Below are 16,091 nucleotides of genomic sequence, written 5' to 3'. Positions count from 1 at the left end.
TTAAACATTTGTCTAAATAAAATAAATGATCTGACTAGACAAAAATTGAGCTGGTTATCTCTAGCGTTAGTTCATGATATAGTTAGGCTGCTACATTATGTGTATTTTTATTTATTTGTTTTGGTGGGGGGACGTGTTTAGTAGGGATGTTTGTTTTAATGCAAAACATCTTGGTTTCACTGCGCCCTTTTTGTCTTTACTAAGTGGCTAACAGTATGTAGCTGGAAATGGAGAGAGACAAGATTATTGACAAGTTTCTGTACTTATATTGTAATTGAAGATTCTCTGTCCTCTTTAAAAGCAGCAAAGAGTCCTGTGGCACCTTATAGACTAACAGACAGTTTGGAGCATGAGCTTTCGTGGGTGAATACCCACTTCGTCGGATGCATCCTCTTTTTTTGGGCATTCTTAGGAAAAGCAAAATGTAGTCAGACAAGAGACAGCAATAAAAATAGTGTCCATAAAGTACAGAGAACTTCAGATATTTTCCCTTCAAAATGCTAAACCATAAATAAAAATCTGAAACCAGTATTTGATGTAACGCATGTGTGTTATTTTGGTTTCAGCTCTGACTTTCATGACCACTGTTGGCACCATAACATCTAACTTCAAACCAAAACTATGTAAAGGGAAACTTGCATAGGACTTTATTATACAATGTAGTACTGGTTATAGAACAGAAACTATGATTAGTGAGACTAAAACATCAGTTTAAAAAGAAACCTATAAATCATTCATGTCACTTTCTGTCTCTATTCTTTAGCAGTCCAAAGTTTAAACACAAATAAGTAAACTGGCATCTTTTTATAAATGTTTTAAATAAAATCTATTTCACTACAAGAAATGCTGCAACCTTGATTTTGAAAGATGATTGTGTGAACATTTGTATGGACATTACTTATACAGTGTGCAGAAAAACCACAATTGTTTGCACAGTTATGGCACCTTTCCATACCTTTTTTAAAAAACGGGCCCCATAATTAGTATACAATAATTAAATGCTTTATATATACACCTCTACCTCGATATAACGCTGTCCTTAGGAGCCAAAAAATCTTACCGCGTTATAGGTGAAACTGTGTTATATTGAACTTGATTTGTTCAACTGGAGTGCACAGCCCCGCTCCCCCAGAGCACTGTTTTACCGCGTTATATCTGAATTCGTGTTATATCAGGTGGTGTTTTATCGAGGTAGCGGTGTGTATATATAACAGAGATATTTTGTGTATAATGTGAATATATAGCACATTATAACTCACACGTGTTTAGGAATATTAAGATGAACATTGCAGATGTGTTATAATCTATCTAACCCATTTCTTTCTCTCCTTAGAATCTGCTTTTCTCATACCAGCCGCCACAGTCATCCAGCCGCTTTTCAGTCTCCCAGACTGGTGACCTCACAATCACAAGCGTCCAGAGGTCTGACGTTGGGTACTATATCTGTCAGACTTTAAACGTTGCAGGAAGTATCACAACAAAAGCGTACTTGGAAGTTACTGATGGTAAAGTGAAGATACTTTTATTTTACAATGACCAATTTTATTTAAAATCACAACTTCAGCAGTAGAAGAGCATGACTTCAACATTGGCAGGTTGCTTGTGCTGGTTACCTAGGGGCTCGTGGAGGGATTGTATTTAAGTGGCTAGCCTGAGCTGCTCCGCATGCTGCTGCGTCCACACGGCTATTTTTAGTGTGATAGCTCAAACAGAGCTAGAGCTTGTCTGTATACCCACTTAGGGAAACGTTCTCCCAGCTGCTATTTGGATGTATCCTGAGTGACAGGCCAGATAAGGTGAAATCCTGGCCCACCTGAAGTCAGCAGAAGTTTTGCCACTGACATCAGATGGGCTAAGATTTTACCCATAGTGTCTAGGTCAACTAACAAACTCACTGAATGGCTATATGAAAAAATATATCATTAGAAAATCCTGATTGGTCAATAGCTGAAATTAATAGAGCCATATTGATATTATCTGTGATATAGAGGTTTTTAAAGTATTTTTCATTCATGGTGTCATATCAGGATATTGCCACAGCTGTTAACTATGCAAAAGCCAATTTTATAATGAATTTAAAATTAAATAGCAAGTAAGGTAACACCTAAATATAAATCCTATAGATATATACATTATACAGAAAATTACCGCCAAACCAAATATAATAGCCTACATTTATGTAGCATCTTTTCTCCATAAGGTCCTCAAAACACTTTACACACCTAACAAACTGAACTTCCAACTACACTGGGGATCATTTCAGCCATCACTGGAGTGAGAGATTTAACTTTGTACTGCAACACATCAGAACAGAGTAGGACAGGAAGTAAAGTATAAATCATGCAATTGAAAATGCAGGGTGGCATTTAGGTATGCAAATGTAATTACCTGACTTGGAATTTGGCCAAAACATCACTGTTATCACACTTCGGTTGTGAAAAGTGTCATGAGATGTTTAATGATCACAAATTATTGGGACTTCAGTTTTATTTTTCATGCTAACAAACCAGTCACATCAGCTCCCGTTAGGCTGTTGAATGGATATTGTTTTAAGCTGCAGTTATTTTATAGTGCCAGCACATCTCAGGATATTATGAGCTAGGAGGAGAAGCTACTGAAGTACAGTACTATAGCTTTTACTTCTGGGAAAATTGCTAATCTCCTGGTGCACACAATAGTTTCTTGTTTGCATGAGTACTTAAAAGTACTTTGTGCCATTATGTAAATTCAGTGTTTAAATGACTCATCACAGATAGTTAATTTATGTTGAGTGTAAGATACAATAAAATTATTAAGAAAGAATCCTGTGGCACCTTATAGACTAACAGACGTTCTGCAGCATGAGCTTTCGTGGGTGAATACCCACTTCTTCAGATGCAAGACCTGCATCTGAAGAAGTGGGTATTCACCCACGAAAGCTCATGCTGCAGAACGTCTGTTAGTCTATAAGGTGCCACAGGATTCTTTGTTGCTTTTACAGATCCAGACTAACACGGCTACCCCTCTGATAATAAAATTATTAGAAATACTGTAAAAGATTCTTACTATGATTTCAAATCAGTACGGTCAGATAAATTTCCACAGAACTGAGTATAAGGAAATGCTTGCAAAACATTTTTTTAATTGAAAAAGCTGATATTTTTCCAGACATTAGCTTTGTACTTATTCCACCCTACCATTGATCAGCTTCATTCTAGGAAAAAGTGTGTCTGCATATTTGCTGAATTATTCCCTTCTCATCCACCCTCTTAGTTATCTGTAAATGAATGTTCAAATTCTAAATCCCTAATTATACCGACCCATCACATGGTAAGGTGTATATATAAAGTGAAGAGTGTGCCTGTTTAAAGAAACTGAGAAATCCTTGCTTGTTTCATTATCACATCTAAAGACTATGGAACTCAGTGTGCCTAGGAGATGCCAACTCAAAACCTCTAACACTCCTTCACCTCTGAAAATAGTGTATTGTATATCATGTTAATATTCTGTAGCCGTGCATCATATTAATATACCCAAAATAATGCATGTCTCATACTTTAATTACTTGTTTAATTATATTCAGTTTGTTTCAAAGCCTCAAGCAACTGCTGTTGCTTAGTTGATTAGAAAATTGCTTTCAGTTGCAAAAATCTATTTCCTGTTGATTCTTCTGGCAGTGATTGCAGACCGGCCTCCCCCAGTCATTCGACAGGGTCCTGTGAATCAGACTGTAGCTGTGGATGGTACGTTAGTACTCAGCTGTGTGGCCACAGGCATTCTAGTGCCCACAATCCTCTGGAGAAAGGATGGGGTCCTCATCTCTACCCAGGACTCTCGCATCAAGCAGCTGGAGACAGGAGCTTTACAGATCCGATATGCCAAGGTAGCTTGAAATGACAATGAATCTTTACACCGTTTGTGAAGGAGCATAAGCTTCAGCTCTGTAATATGTGAAAATAATCAAAAACTCCACACATGTATATGCCACCTTAGTTCAGGATTTCACAGTTGTAAAGTAGTGTATACAGCAAAAAAAAAAAAAAAAAGCAATGATGTTAATGCCCTTACACAATATACATTCATAGTTACAGTGTTAAAAGATGAAAACTTTTTCTTCCAGCTTTACAGGTACAATCCAGGGTTTCATTTTCTGTCCCTATATAGTACCTGTTCTTGTGCCTTTTTTGGTTCAAGATTACACATGCATATGTGGTACAAAGTATATGGAAGGTAGATCTTGATTATATTATATTATATTATATTATATTATATTATATTATATTATATTATATTATATTATATATTTAAAGTGGTTAAGCAGCTCTGTGTGGGTGACTTCCTTGGGGAATTGGAGCAGGATACCTGGTCAATATTTCTGTTCATTCCAGACAAGTTGTATGATGTGTTAAAATATTGTACTGCTCTAGCACATCTGTGGTTACCTGCGGGCTCTTTGTGACTTGGTACATCAACGTAATAAAATTAGGTCATTTGTAAGACTTCTCAGCCAACACTGTGCTACCTGATGATGTTGTGATTACCCGGTCATAGGAAACACCACTGTGCCAATGCAGAATTTGAACCTCTGACCTTTCATTTCTGAGTATTGTGTGTGTTTTTTTGTTTTTTTCCTTTGGTGCTGATACTTGAGTATAGTCTCATTTCTTTGATCATAACTCTTTTGAATTGTGATTAAGTCACAAGTGGACAAATAATCCACTGTTTAGATTTGGATTATAATGGTATATGGGGATCCTTGTATTTGGTCTGTGACCAGAGCCGCCCAGAGGTTTCAGGGGGCCTGGGGCAAAGTGGGGGAGCTGCGGTGCTTGTACTCACCCGGCGGCGGTCTGGGTCTTCGGCAGCATTTCGTCGGCAGGCGCCCCTTCAGTCACTCCGCGTCTTCGGCAGCACCGAAGGGCCCCACACCACGAAAATGCTGCCTAATACCCAGAGCCACTGAAGGGCCCCCCGCTGCTGAAATGCCGCCAAAGATCAGGACCACCGCCAAGCCAGGGCCCGCGGGGCCCCTGCAGGGCCCGGAGCAAATTGCCCCACTTGCCCCCCTCTCTAGGCGGTCCTGTCTGTCACAGAGTAAAATTTACCCTAGTTCAGAGAGCCCAACCTGCACATGGCCCTGTGAACTACGTAAGCCCTGTTTTAAAGTTGAAATTTACTCCTTGAGGCCCTGCATAAATCCCTAAACACCACTTAAGTGTGAGTTTTAAGTAGCGCATAGGCGCTTGTGTGGGATTTTCTGAGTTCATTTCTCCCCATGGATTTCAGTGGGAGTTTGGCAGGATAAGGAGTGAATGAGAAATATAGTTTTTGGCTGGTGGTTTAGTTCATTATAGAATGAGAACTAATACATTAAAAAGTGTTGGTATTTTTCTGTGCCTTTTAAATCGAATGGAATAAGTATGTACAGATTCTCACTTAGCAGTGAGAAGTTTCTGGTAGGGAAATTCTAATGTATTTATCCATATTCATGGTGATATACAGTTTTGTAATTACTTTTCCAGCCCACTGAGTGCCTGATTGTTCAAAATATTTATTTTCCTCTCTTCCCACTCAGCTGGGTGACACTGGTCGGTACACCTGCATTGCCTCAACTCCAAGTGGCGAAGCTACCTGGAGTGCTTATATTGAGGTCCAAGGTAAATCAATCAGGTTTTCTCTGCTTGATGAAAATCAAAAATTAACATGCAAATGTTATCTAACTTTGTAATAAATTGATAATGCAGATGTGAACATCATTGAACCCCCACCCATTTTCTGTCCACACTTAGCTACTTCTCCCTTTTTGTTAGAGTTTGGAGTTCCAGTGCAACCACCAAGACCCACTGACCCAAACTTGATTCCTAGTGCACCCTCAAAACCTGAAGTTACAGATGTCAGCAGAAATACAGTAACACTGTCATGGCAACCTAATTTGAATTCAGGTGCAACTCCAACGTCTTATATAATAGAGGCCTTCAGGTATTACGATTCTCTTGTGATCTGGTTGTACTTACAGTTTATATATGGTTCAATTAGCATACTCTAACCTGCTGTTCTGTGTGTTTTATCCTTAGCCATGCATCTGGTAGCAGTTGGCAAACTGTAGCAGAAAATGTGAAAACTGAAAGTTTTGCAGTTAAAGGGCTGAAACCTAATGCAATTTACCTCTTCCTTGTGAGGGCAGCTAATGCATATGGACTTAGTGATCCTAGCCAGATATCTGACCCAGTGAAAACTCAAGGTAAACCTATTTACTGAAGCATTTAGGCCCCACAATGTCTGTAATGATATATTACAGAACAGTGTTAGATGTGGTGATCATATTTATCCTAACTTTAAAATGATGTCTAAAAGTCACTGTATATACTAGATGGTAAACTTACAATGCTCAGAAGCTGCATTTTATTTAAAAGCTACTTGAAAAGCTTATCACATTGTCATAAGAGAACCCTAATCGTTTTTATCCAAATATAGTTACACCTAATTGAGTGACCCATCTTAGCAGCACTATTAGTCTTTGGCTTTGTGAAGTTTTCACACAACACCCCCCCCCCCAAATTCTGTGGAAATTACATAGTTGTGCTTAAATATTATCAATTTAAGCAGAAAATCAAGCTGTGGTTATGATTCAGTGAGAGAGAGCATGTAGTATTATGTGCTGTTTGTTGTATTGGGGAAGCAGAGAAATGAAAAATTTGTAGGATTCAGGATACCACTTCATAAGTGAAGCGTAATCCTCAGCAAAATGCTTACTATTAAAGGTAAGTCCAGTTGGGGAAGAGAGACTTCAGTAAAGCCACAACCCCTACAGTGAAGCAGATGGAATTAGTGTCCCCACACTACTATAATAACATTGCATAAATATGAGAAAGGAATCAACTATTCCTCGGGCAGATAGAAGTCATGAGCCCAGTAATATAATTATAATAAATTGTAATAAATTTAGATTAATATAGAAAACAAATGAAGTTGTGCCACAGCACTTAGGCACTGTGCAGTCAGAACTGTGCATTCATGTGTTTCCAATCCAATAACTTTATTGGAGTCATGAGAACTAAAGATTGAGAAAATAACACAGATGTGAAAAACTTCTGAAGGTGAGCCAATGCAGATGGGAGAGTTATTAATTTGATGGCCAGTCTACCTCTAAACTCACAACACTAGTTGTCAGATAGGCAAATTACCCATTTGCCATCAGATGTTATAGAACACTCCTGAGAGAATGCACATACATAAATCTAACACAATATGACATTTATGCTAAAAGCAAAATTCTCTCTCTTCATCACCATATTATCTGAGTGCCTTTCAAGTATTTACTCCTGAGGGAATTGTGTGCCAAAAAATTAAAAATTATGCACACAATAATTTCCAATTCTGCAAATTTTATTTGTCATTAAATAAATGTGGCTCTAGCATGGCAGTGGGGAGCACAGGCCACTGACTGCATTGAGCTGGGAGATCACCCTGAAGCCCCCAGCTCCCCCAGTACAGAGACTTGGTGGTGAGGTTGCACCTGACACTGTCACAGTGCAAGGGCTGGGGGCCAGGCACACCAGGTGTGGGTAGGCAGGCTCCCCCCAGCAGGATCCAAGTCTGGGGGAGCTTAGTGTCGGGGATCCAGGTGTGAGGTGAGAGGTTTCTGTGTGAGGCAATCCGGGTGCCGGCAGCTCAGTGGGAGATCTGGATGCACAGGGACTCGTTAGGGGGGTCCGGATGCAGGAGCGGTGGGACTCTGCAGGGGATCCAGAGGATAGTGGTTGGGCTCAGTGAGGGGGTGTATCTGGGTGTAGGGAGATGTGGCATGGTGGGGGAGGGGGATGTCTGGATGTGGGGGCTCAGTGGAGGGGTCTGGGTGCTGGGGGAGTGGAGCTTGATGGGGTGGAGTTCTGGGTGTGGGGGCTTGTCAGAGGAGTACAGGTGTAGGGGGGTAGGGCTTGTCAGGGTGAGGGTTCAATGAGCCTACTGAATGGGGGAGCCCCAGCTGCTGCTGGGGGGATGCTGCATACCAGGCTCCCGCTTCCCCCCGTAATTCCCCTCTCCCCTTTTCTTATCCATCCCCCTCCCCTTGCTTCCACATTCCCCTCCCCCTGCCCTATTCCACCCCCTCCCTTCCCCACTGCCTCTTCCCCCCACTCCCTTACCCGCTCCCTCATTTTCCCCACCCCCACTTACCCAGCCCTACCCCGGGAACTCACCGCTTGCAGAAATGAGGGTGGGGGGGAGGCTGTGGTACATAACCCCCAGGGGTGACAGATTTGTATAGTTTTTGGTGGTGCCAAGAATGGCTCAAAGTGCTGCCGCCCCCACCCACCCCCCACACGCCTTCCTAAGGCTCTGGGAGGGAGCTTGGGTGTAGGAGGGGGCTTGGGGTAAGGGCTCTGGGACAGAGTTTGGATGCTGGGTGTGGGCTCTGGATGGGGGATTGGGTGCAGGAGAGGGTTTGCGGTGCAGGCTCTTGGAGAGAGTTTGGGTGTGGGCTCTGGGAGGGAGTTTGGGTACTGGCTGTGAACTCTGGGCTGGTGCAGGAGGGGGTTTGGGGTGCTGGGTGTAGGAGGGGGTTTGGGTGTGGGGTGTGGGCTCTGGGCTGGGGCAGGGGGTTGGGGTGTACGACGGGGTGGAGGAGGGGGCCCTGAATTTGCTGGAGCCCGGGCAAAACGGGCCCATACAAGTTGCCATCCCTGCTAACCCTGTGTGCCTCCCCCATGCCTTGCCTCTGTTTGGGGAGCAATCCCCCCCAAAAAACTGCACACACGGTCACCGCCCCTCAAACCCTCCCGGCCTGTCTTCCCTTTGCTTCCCTGCTGTTTTCTGCAGGGAAAAGCAGGAAATGTGCAGGGGGACCGCTTTCTGCAGGCATGCAGTCCTGCAGAATCTCCCCAGGAGTAAAAATGTGTGCATCTAGCTTGCCTCGTACATAATAAAAAGCCCTATCCTTACACCCTAGTGAGCTACAGTAGCTGTGGGGTGGAGGGGAGAGTCTCTCTCTTTTGTTGGCACACACATACTCAGCTCTTCTCTCTCCCCCACCCCCATGATGAGCACGCAGGCACTCACGTCCAGCCCCCTTCCCCGTCTCAGAGGCTGATCCATACACACTGCCTGGGCTGCTAGGGATGAGTTGCATGTCTCCTGGCAGATTTTTTTTGCATTTTTCTGTGCGGAGGGCACAGAAAAATGCGGGCCATATAAATTCTTCGCCCCTGCATCGACGCAGAATTCCCCCCCCCAGGAGTAAGTATTTCAGAAGAGAAGTAACAATGATAAACTCTCAATTTCTTCCTAACCAGTCTACAGGAGAATTAGTTTAGTATGTGCGATGCGTTGTTGTCTGTGAGTATATCTACACTGAATTTAGAGGTGTGACTGCAGCATGCAAAGACATACCTGAGCTAGCTTTGATATAGCTAGCTCAGATAATAGCTGTTAAGCTGCAGCAGCATGAGCTAGCTGCTGGAGTGCACATCCCAGGTCCCAGTAAGTTTTATACAGCCCAAGCTACTGACAATACTGCCACGAGTTTGCTTCTATTGTTATTTGAGCAGCTAGATCGAAGCTGCTACATGTGCTGCAGTCACACCTCTGATTGCAGTGTAGACATACCCTGTGTGAAGAAGTTCTTGAGGGAAAGCAAATCAAAGAAACGAGTTTTACATTTAATTAAGATAGGTTGGGTTTTGGTCATTCTCTTGTGAGAATTAATTCCACAATTTGGCTCAAGCTCCTGCGAAAGTTCCATCCTCTGTACCCACAAGCTCCCCCACTGGTTGACAGTTTCATTGTTCCAGTAGAACATAGCCATTATGGGAGATCATGGTCACAGAGGGTGGGATGATCTCTCAGGTAGCTAGGGCTAATCCCGTGGATGGGTGTAAATAACAAGACCGAGAGCTTGAAGGGATTTCTGTGTTCTATGGGAAGTCAATGTACGGGCAATTCACTGGAGTTTCGTTGATATGGCAACCTGTGTTGCTATGCAGACAGGCTGCTGTATTCTATACCAGTTGAAGTTTTTCAGGATTTGTGGCTTCAATCCTAAATCTGAGTTGTTATATCAAGCCTGAAACTCCCAAATGCATATATCACTGTGGCCTAGTGTACTTCTTAGAAGATGAACAAACTGAAGATGGAAGTGGATGTTTTTTGCTTTCATGGCTATTTGGATTTCTAGTAGAACTGAGGAGATCAAAATGGCATTAAGCTTGTGTGCCAAATTAACAATCTCAGGGCATATATCTTCAGTAGTGGGAAATGTTATACAAGAGGTTAGTTCTTGAAAGCATTTCCCTCTTCCTCCCAGTATCACCTCAGTCTCACAGGAATTCCCCTCAAGCCAAAATAGGTCAAAATTGACTTCTGGTCATAGAGGCTGATTGTTTTAGAGATCTTGGGCTAAATACAGTTCAAATGTGGCAATCCCCTTCTCCCCCACTCACTCGGCCATTGCTGTTTTAGTATTAGTAAAATCTTGTAAACAATGTGCTGGGATCTGTTCAGATACAGAATATTGACAGTCTTTGCTCTGGAAAGCTGAAAGTCAAAACGAGAAAGCCATAGAGTAGATAAGCTGTACTGAGTAGTTCAGAGGTATGAATGACAAGGTTTGTTAACCGTTTATTATATTGATGGTGACTCATCCATTGTGCCATCTTCTGTTTAAGCTGCTACTTATTAAGGTGACTCTCCCTTTAAGCTCCAGGCAAAAGGATGGTCAGAGATTACACAAATCCAAGTTGCAGAAGTTACTGTCTTTGAGAGTATCAGAAGGAGGAAAAGATGCGTGGATTTGTGGACCATTTGGCAGAATGTTTTACATGTGGATACAGTAGCTGCTCAATGGTGTATTTACTTTAATCAGTCTTCATGGCTAAACAGACAGATTTGTCACCCACTGGTTGCACAAAGGCCACACGCTGATTTAGTTTTGAAATAATCCCACACTCTTGTGAATATGTTGGAGAAGCTGTATGACAAATTGCCTGGTGGCATAACTCTTACAGTCTCAAATGTGGACTGTGTTGCTGGATAAAGAATTTGTTCACATGCCAATAACTTCATACATATATAGATAGATAATTTGTTAATTTGATGGTCAGTGATTTATTTAAAGATACACTGGGTAATGGGCTGGAAATGTAACCATCCCCTCAAAAGTTGCACTTTTTCATGTGTCCCCTTCATATTTTATATAAGCATTTTCTATAGGGAGATCGACATCCTAGTGCTTTCACTCCTCAGATGGACTACCCACCTGCAACAAACTCATGGAGATGGCTTTGTTGCAGGCATGGATATGCACATACACCTTTCCTCTGTGTTCCCTCTCTGGCCATTCTTGTGAACCAGGGCCAGCTCCAGGGTTTTTGCCGCCCCAAGCAGCAAAAAGAAAAAAAAAAACGTGATTGCGATCTGCAGCTCTACCACCACCGCTTCAGTCTTCGGCAGCAATTCGGCAGCTGGTCCTTTGCTCTGAGAGGGAGTGAAGGACCTGCCGCTGAAGACCCGGACGTGCCGCCTCTCACGGTTGGCCGCCCCAAGCAGCTGCTTGCTGGGCTGGGGCCTGGAGCCAGCCCTGTTGTGAACAGGCAGGTGTTGAAATTGCTAATATTACTGAATGTTTCAGAATGAAGAATGCTGGTAGATTTCAAAACCTTGCCTAAACACTAGGAAATATTAGACTGAGAGAGTAGCATCATGGAGTGAAGTGAATGTAACATGTTCACAAATATCTGTGATTGTTTAAAAAAAAATCAGCACTTTTCATTTCATGTGAATTTCGGAGCCTGAGATTTTTATCTCTGTTGCCAACATAGTTTTTGTATATAATGAGGTGAAAAAAGGGGGAATTATTAAATGAATATAAAAATACTGTACTCTGCTATCCATGCTACACATACACTTCAGATATCATGATGATGAGTTCACTATAAATGTGTATATATATGGGGAGAGTAGTTTCTTTTCAGCCCAAGATGCTTTTTGAGAGCTGTACATAGAAAACATCCTTACCCCATTGTACCAGCTCAAATGATAGAACACATCAAATGGAATTCCTCTTTTCATATGTCTGAACAATTCTTTCAACAATAAGAGACCAGTATTGGATTTGCAAATATCAAGGGAGACAGAGGGCAACTGCGCTCACTGAAGTCTCCTGTATTTGAAAGACCTGGCATCTGTGTGGTTCATTTCCCCTCATTTAATTACTATACTGCAGTTAATAGGTCATTAAAACCCAACAATAACACTTGCTAGAGTGTTACTGAATTTATTTTTAGACACACCTGCTCTTCTGCCCCTCCTTGATTGTTTCCTGGTTTCTGTGGTGTTTGGAGTGTGCTTTGGAGATTCCCCATCCCTGCAGGAAAGAGAGAGTTGCATGATGAGAGGTGATGCTACTGCTGTAATTTACCATAGTTATCCATGACCTTGTTCTTTCTTTTTACTCCTTGCTTCCCACCCACCCACCCATTTCTCCCCTCTCCCCACATTGCTTCCACTGAAAAGGCCAATTGTTTTTGGCCAGTTTGCTGTGAAAATGCTTCACATAATTCTGTTTCCTGCACATTTGGGCTCTTCTAGTGGGTACTGTGAATAAGTCGATTTAGTCTTCCAAGTACATAACTTGACTGACAAATTCATTTATAAGAATGGGTTCTTACATTGTTCCAGATGTTCCACCTACAAGCCAGGGTGTGGATCACAAACAGGTCCAGAGAGAGCTCGGGGATGTGGTTCTGCATCTTCACAACCCCACTATCCTTTCTTCTTCCTCAATTGAAGTTCATTGGACAGTAAGTAAATATTATAAAATGGGAGGTGGGTTTTGGGTAGGGTTAAAGGGAACTTTTTATTTTGATCCCAATACTACACCACAGTGTTGATGGTGGAGTTAAACTATGTAAAGAAACTATGAAAATAGTTTGCTGTTGTACATGAAAATCATTCTGTGTGTATTGGCGCTATCTACACTCCCCTGACTGCCTGTCCTAATCAGAAGCTAGACTATCTTCTCACTCTACAGAGAGCGCTACGCCGTATGAAGAGTGATCAGCTTCCTTTGTCAGGAGGCGAAGGGACTGATCCAAAGTCCACTCAAGTTCATGAGAGCCATTCCACTGCATTCAGTGAGAGGTGTATCAGGCCCTAAGTCATGTCTGAGATAATACAATAGCTCCTCAGTCTATCGACCAGAGTTGGGGGAAGTCCTGCATAAAATAGACCCTATGATGTGGCAGTTGCCATGTCCACCCACCCCAGATCAGATATTGAGAAATACATTTCTTCCCACAGCACAGCACAGCAATTACTAGATTAAAAGTGAACACAGATGCTGTGGGAGAGAAAAACACAATGGGAAACAATCAGGGATTGTTTTACTGACCATCATATTGGTAGCAGTTAGGTCAGATGTATGGAGGCCATAGTGGAAGAGGGGGAAAAGCAGGGCAAGAAAAGAAAAAGATACTATAGGAGTCCCCAAGGGAGAGGGGTAGGAAACGATACAGAGGAGGAACAAAGAGAGAGAATGAGAAGACTGGGGGCTTAGAAAAATTGAAAGAATACAGGGAAATAAATTGTGGCATGAAGGGGATGGATGAGGAGAAAGGAAAAAGAAAGAAAGAGAGTATAGTATGAGGAAGGGATAAGTCTATCCAAGGAAAGACCTGAGACAATGTAAATGAACGAACAGCTGTTTTAAGCAATATCGACTAGGTGGTCAGGAAAAGAGAGGGTCAACTCCACCATTGGGACAATCCCAAGGGAATGGAGCTTTAAACTGTCATCTGGGCTCCCTTCTGATCAAGTCAAAATATTGGCAGGCATGATAAAAAAGCGATCACAAGATGCTGCAGCTAGCATGGCGTAACTTCGTAAGGAAAGCATTTTACTTTGTCAAGAGCTATAGAGGAACTGACTGCTGTGATGCACAGTAATTACAGTGAAACTTGCACTAAGGACCACCTTCAGCAGGCAATCTCCTGTTTTAACTGACCACTTAAAAACATCACCAAGCTTCCAAGCATAATTTTGTTTGACCTTTAGTTACAGAACAACCTTTTCCAGGCAGCCAATTTTTGTTGCTCTCTTGGGTGGTCTCTGACTGCAATTTCAAAGATTAAGCATTACCTCAATTTTAGCTAGCAGATATTCATCACTCGGTTGTTTAAAATGAAATATGATGCTTGGGTATTATATTGCAAACAAACAGTTCTATTATGTCGCCAGATGAAGTAGTTTAAATGGGACAAATCTGAATGTTTTTAAGTAGACATTTTTATTTTTGAATTTGCCTATACATCAGAAATCATTTATCAAAATCAGTGACTAAAACATACTGAAAGCTGCACAAGACTCCAATTCTATTAGGTAACCTCCTGTCTCAAGTATCCCCAAATATATTGACCTGGATTCTGATGTACACTAAGGCCTCTGTACCCTGCCAAGTGACATAAAGTGGCCTTACTGCAAATGACAATCCAGCTGAGTCTAGTTTTGATCCATCTTTATTAGTAGCTTTCTTCCATTAAAAAGCTAATTTTTATTGGCCCTGTTACTGACTGCTTAAAACAGCACCAGTCCTACAGCACAGTAGCCCCCTGCTGAGTCACTGAGAATGGAGGAAGTGCTTGGATTTATCTGGCCTTTGACTGAGTCAAGCATAATCATCAGAATGTAGATAGTGCCAGTTGGCTGCCCTTTAAAATCCACTTTGTCCAGAAAGAAGCAGGCAGGAAGCAAGGGTCATTTTATGCAATCTGAGAGGTTTCCAGCCCTCAGGAAGGTTGACCTGTTTCTTTGTTTAATTTCTATATTCATCATCTGAACTATTAAAATATACACCCCAATCCTGAAAACATATCCACCTAGGCAAACCCCTGCCCTGCTTGGAGCCCCATGGCATCAGGATTATTCATTTAAAAACATATAGAACCAGGGCGGGTGCAAAGATGTTTTGCGCCCTAGGCGAAACTTCCACCTTGTGCCTCCTCACCCCCAAGCCCTGTGGCAGCCCTCCGGCCTAAGGAATCCCCCCGTGACAGCTCCCCCCCTCCCCCCACAGCAGCTTCTCCCCTCCGCCCTGAGGCACCCCCCCCCCGGCAGCTCCCCCCGCCTAGAGAGCCGTGCGCCAGCTCACCTCTGTTCCGCCTCCTCCCTGAGCACGCCGTCACCACTCCACTTCTCCCACCTCCCAGGCTTGCAGCGCCAATCAGCTGTTTGGCGTCGCAAGCCTGGGAGGGAGAGAAGCTGAGCAGGGCGGCATGCTCAGGGGAGGAGGCGGAGCAGAGGTGAGCTGGGGTGTGGAGCGGTTCCCCTGTGCGCCGCGCCCCCCCTTACTTGTTGCAGGCGGCCCTCCCCGTGCCCCTCTGCCCCAGGTCCCTCCACTTAAATGCCGACGAGGACCGGGGCAGCCGGTCACCGCTGAAGGACCCAAAATGCCACCCCCCAAATGCTAGCACAGTTGCCTAATGGGTTGCACCGGCCCTGTATAGAACATGATTCACCATTTTGTTATCCCTTCGTTGATGTCAGTGCAGTTCTACTAGCTTAAAACTTTATTAATGCAGTGGTGAATAAGGCCCATAATTTGCTGTAATTCCCAGGAATTTTTATCTGGTTCAGTAGCATTGTTTACTTTGGATAAAATAAATGGATAGTTCTTAGTATTTTGCATAATACCACAGACAATGTTACGGTTTGTATTTATTAAACAGTCCATTAGGCATTCACTAATGTGTGTTTCTACTGCTCTGCTAGGTGGACCAGCAATCCCAGTACATTCAGGGATATAAAATTCTCTATAGGCCTGCCACTGCATCCCACGGCGAATCTGAATGGTTAATTTTTGAAGTGAGAACACCAACCAAAAATAGTGTCGTCATTCCAGAGCTGAAGAAAGGTGTAAACTATGAAATCAAGGCCCGCCCTTTTTTTAACGAGTTTCAAGGAGCAGATAGCGAAGTGAAATTTGCAAAAACCCTAGAAGAAGGCAAGTAGCAGCAAGTCTGTCTTCACCTTTTCTTTTTGAAGGAGTATTCTGGTCGGTTTCTCTCTGATACTTGCATTATTTGATTTTGTTTGAAGTGCATACTATATGAGAACACAGCAAT

The 16,091-nt window shown here is 42.8% G+C and overlaps 1 protein-coding gene across 20 annotated transcripts in view; it reads left to right on the top strand.

The window, feature by feature from the left end:
* ROBO1 (roundabout guidance receptor 1) overlaps nucleotides 1-16,091 on the top strand; it is a 1,025,913-nt gene that overhangs the window by 937,313 nt on the left and 72,509 nt on the right. For 18 of the 20 annotated variants that reach the window (XM_039532354.1, XM_039532376.1, XM_039532316.1 and 15 more), the window contains 8 exons: nucleotides 1,334-1,505; nucleotides 3,657-3,862; nucleotides 5,555-5,636; nucleotides 5,790-5,958; nucleotides 6,054-6,220; nucleotides 12,258-12,368; nucleotides 12,652-12,773; nucleotides 15,739-15,970. In XM_039532354.1, the coding sequence (XP_039388288.1) occupies nucleotides 1,334-1,505; nucleotides 3,657-3,862; nucleotides 5,555-5,636; nucleotides 5,790-5,958; nucleotides 6,054-6,220; nucleotides 12,258-12,368; nucleotides 12,652-12,773; nucleotides 15,739-15,970 (1,261 nt within the window). The remainder of the gene's footprint in view (nucleotides 1-1,333; nucleotides 1,506-3,656; nucleotides 3,863-5,554; nucleotides 5,637-5,789; nucleotides 5,959-6,053; nucleotides 6,221-12,257; nucleotides 12,369-12,651; nucleotides 12,774-15,738; nucleotides 15,971-16,091) is intronic. The other 2 variants (XM_039532414.1, XM_039532405.1) reach the window with 1 other exon arrangement.

Source organism: Mauremys reevesii, linkage group 1, assembly GCF_016161935.1.
Source record: "Mauremys reevesii isolate NIE-2019 linkage group 1, ASM1616193v1, whole genome shotgun sequence".
Classification (NCBI taxonomy): Eukaryota; Metazoa; Chordata; order Testudines; family Geoemydidae; genus Mauremys; species Mauremys reevesii.
This window is presented reverse-complemented; position numbering and strand designations above follow the sequence as displayed.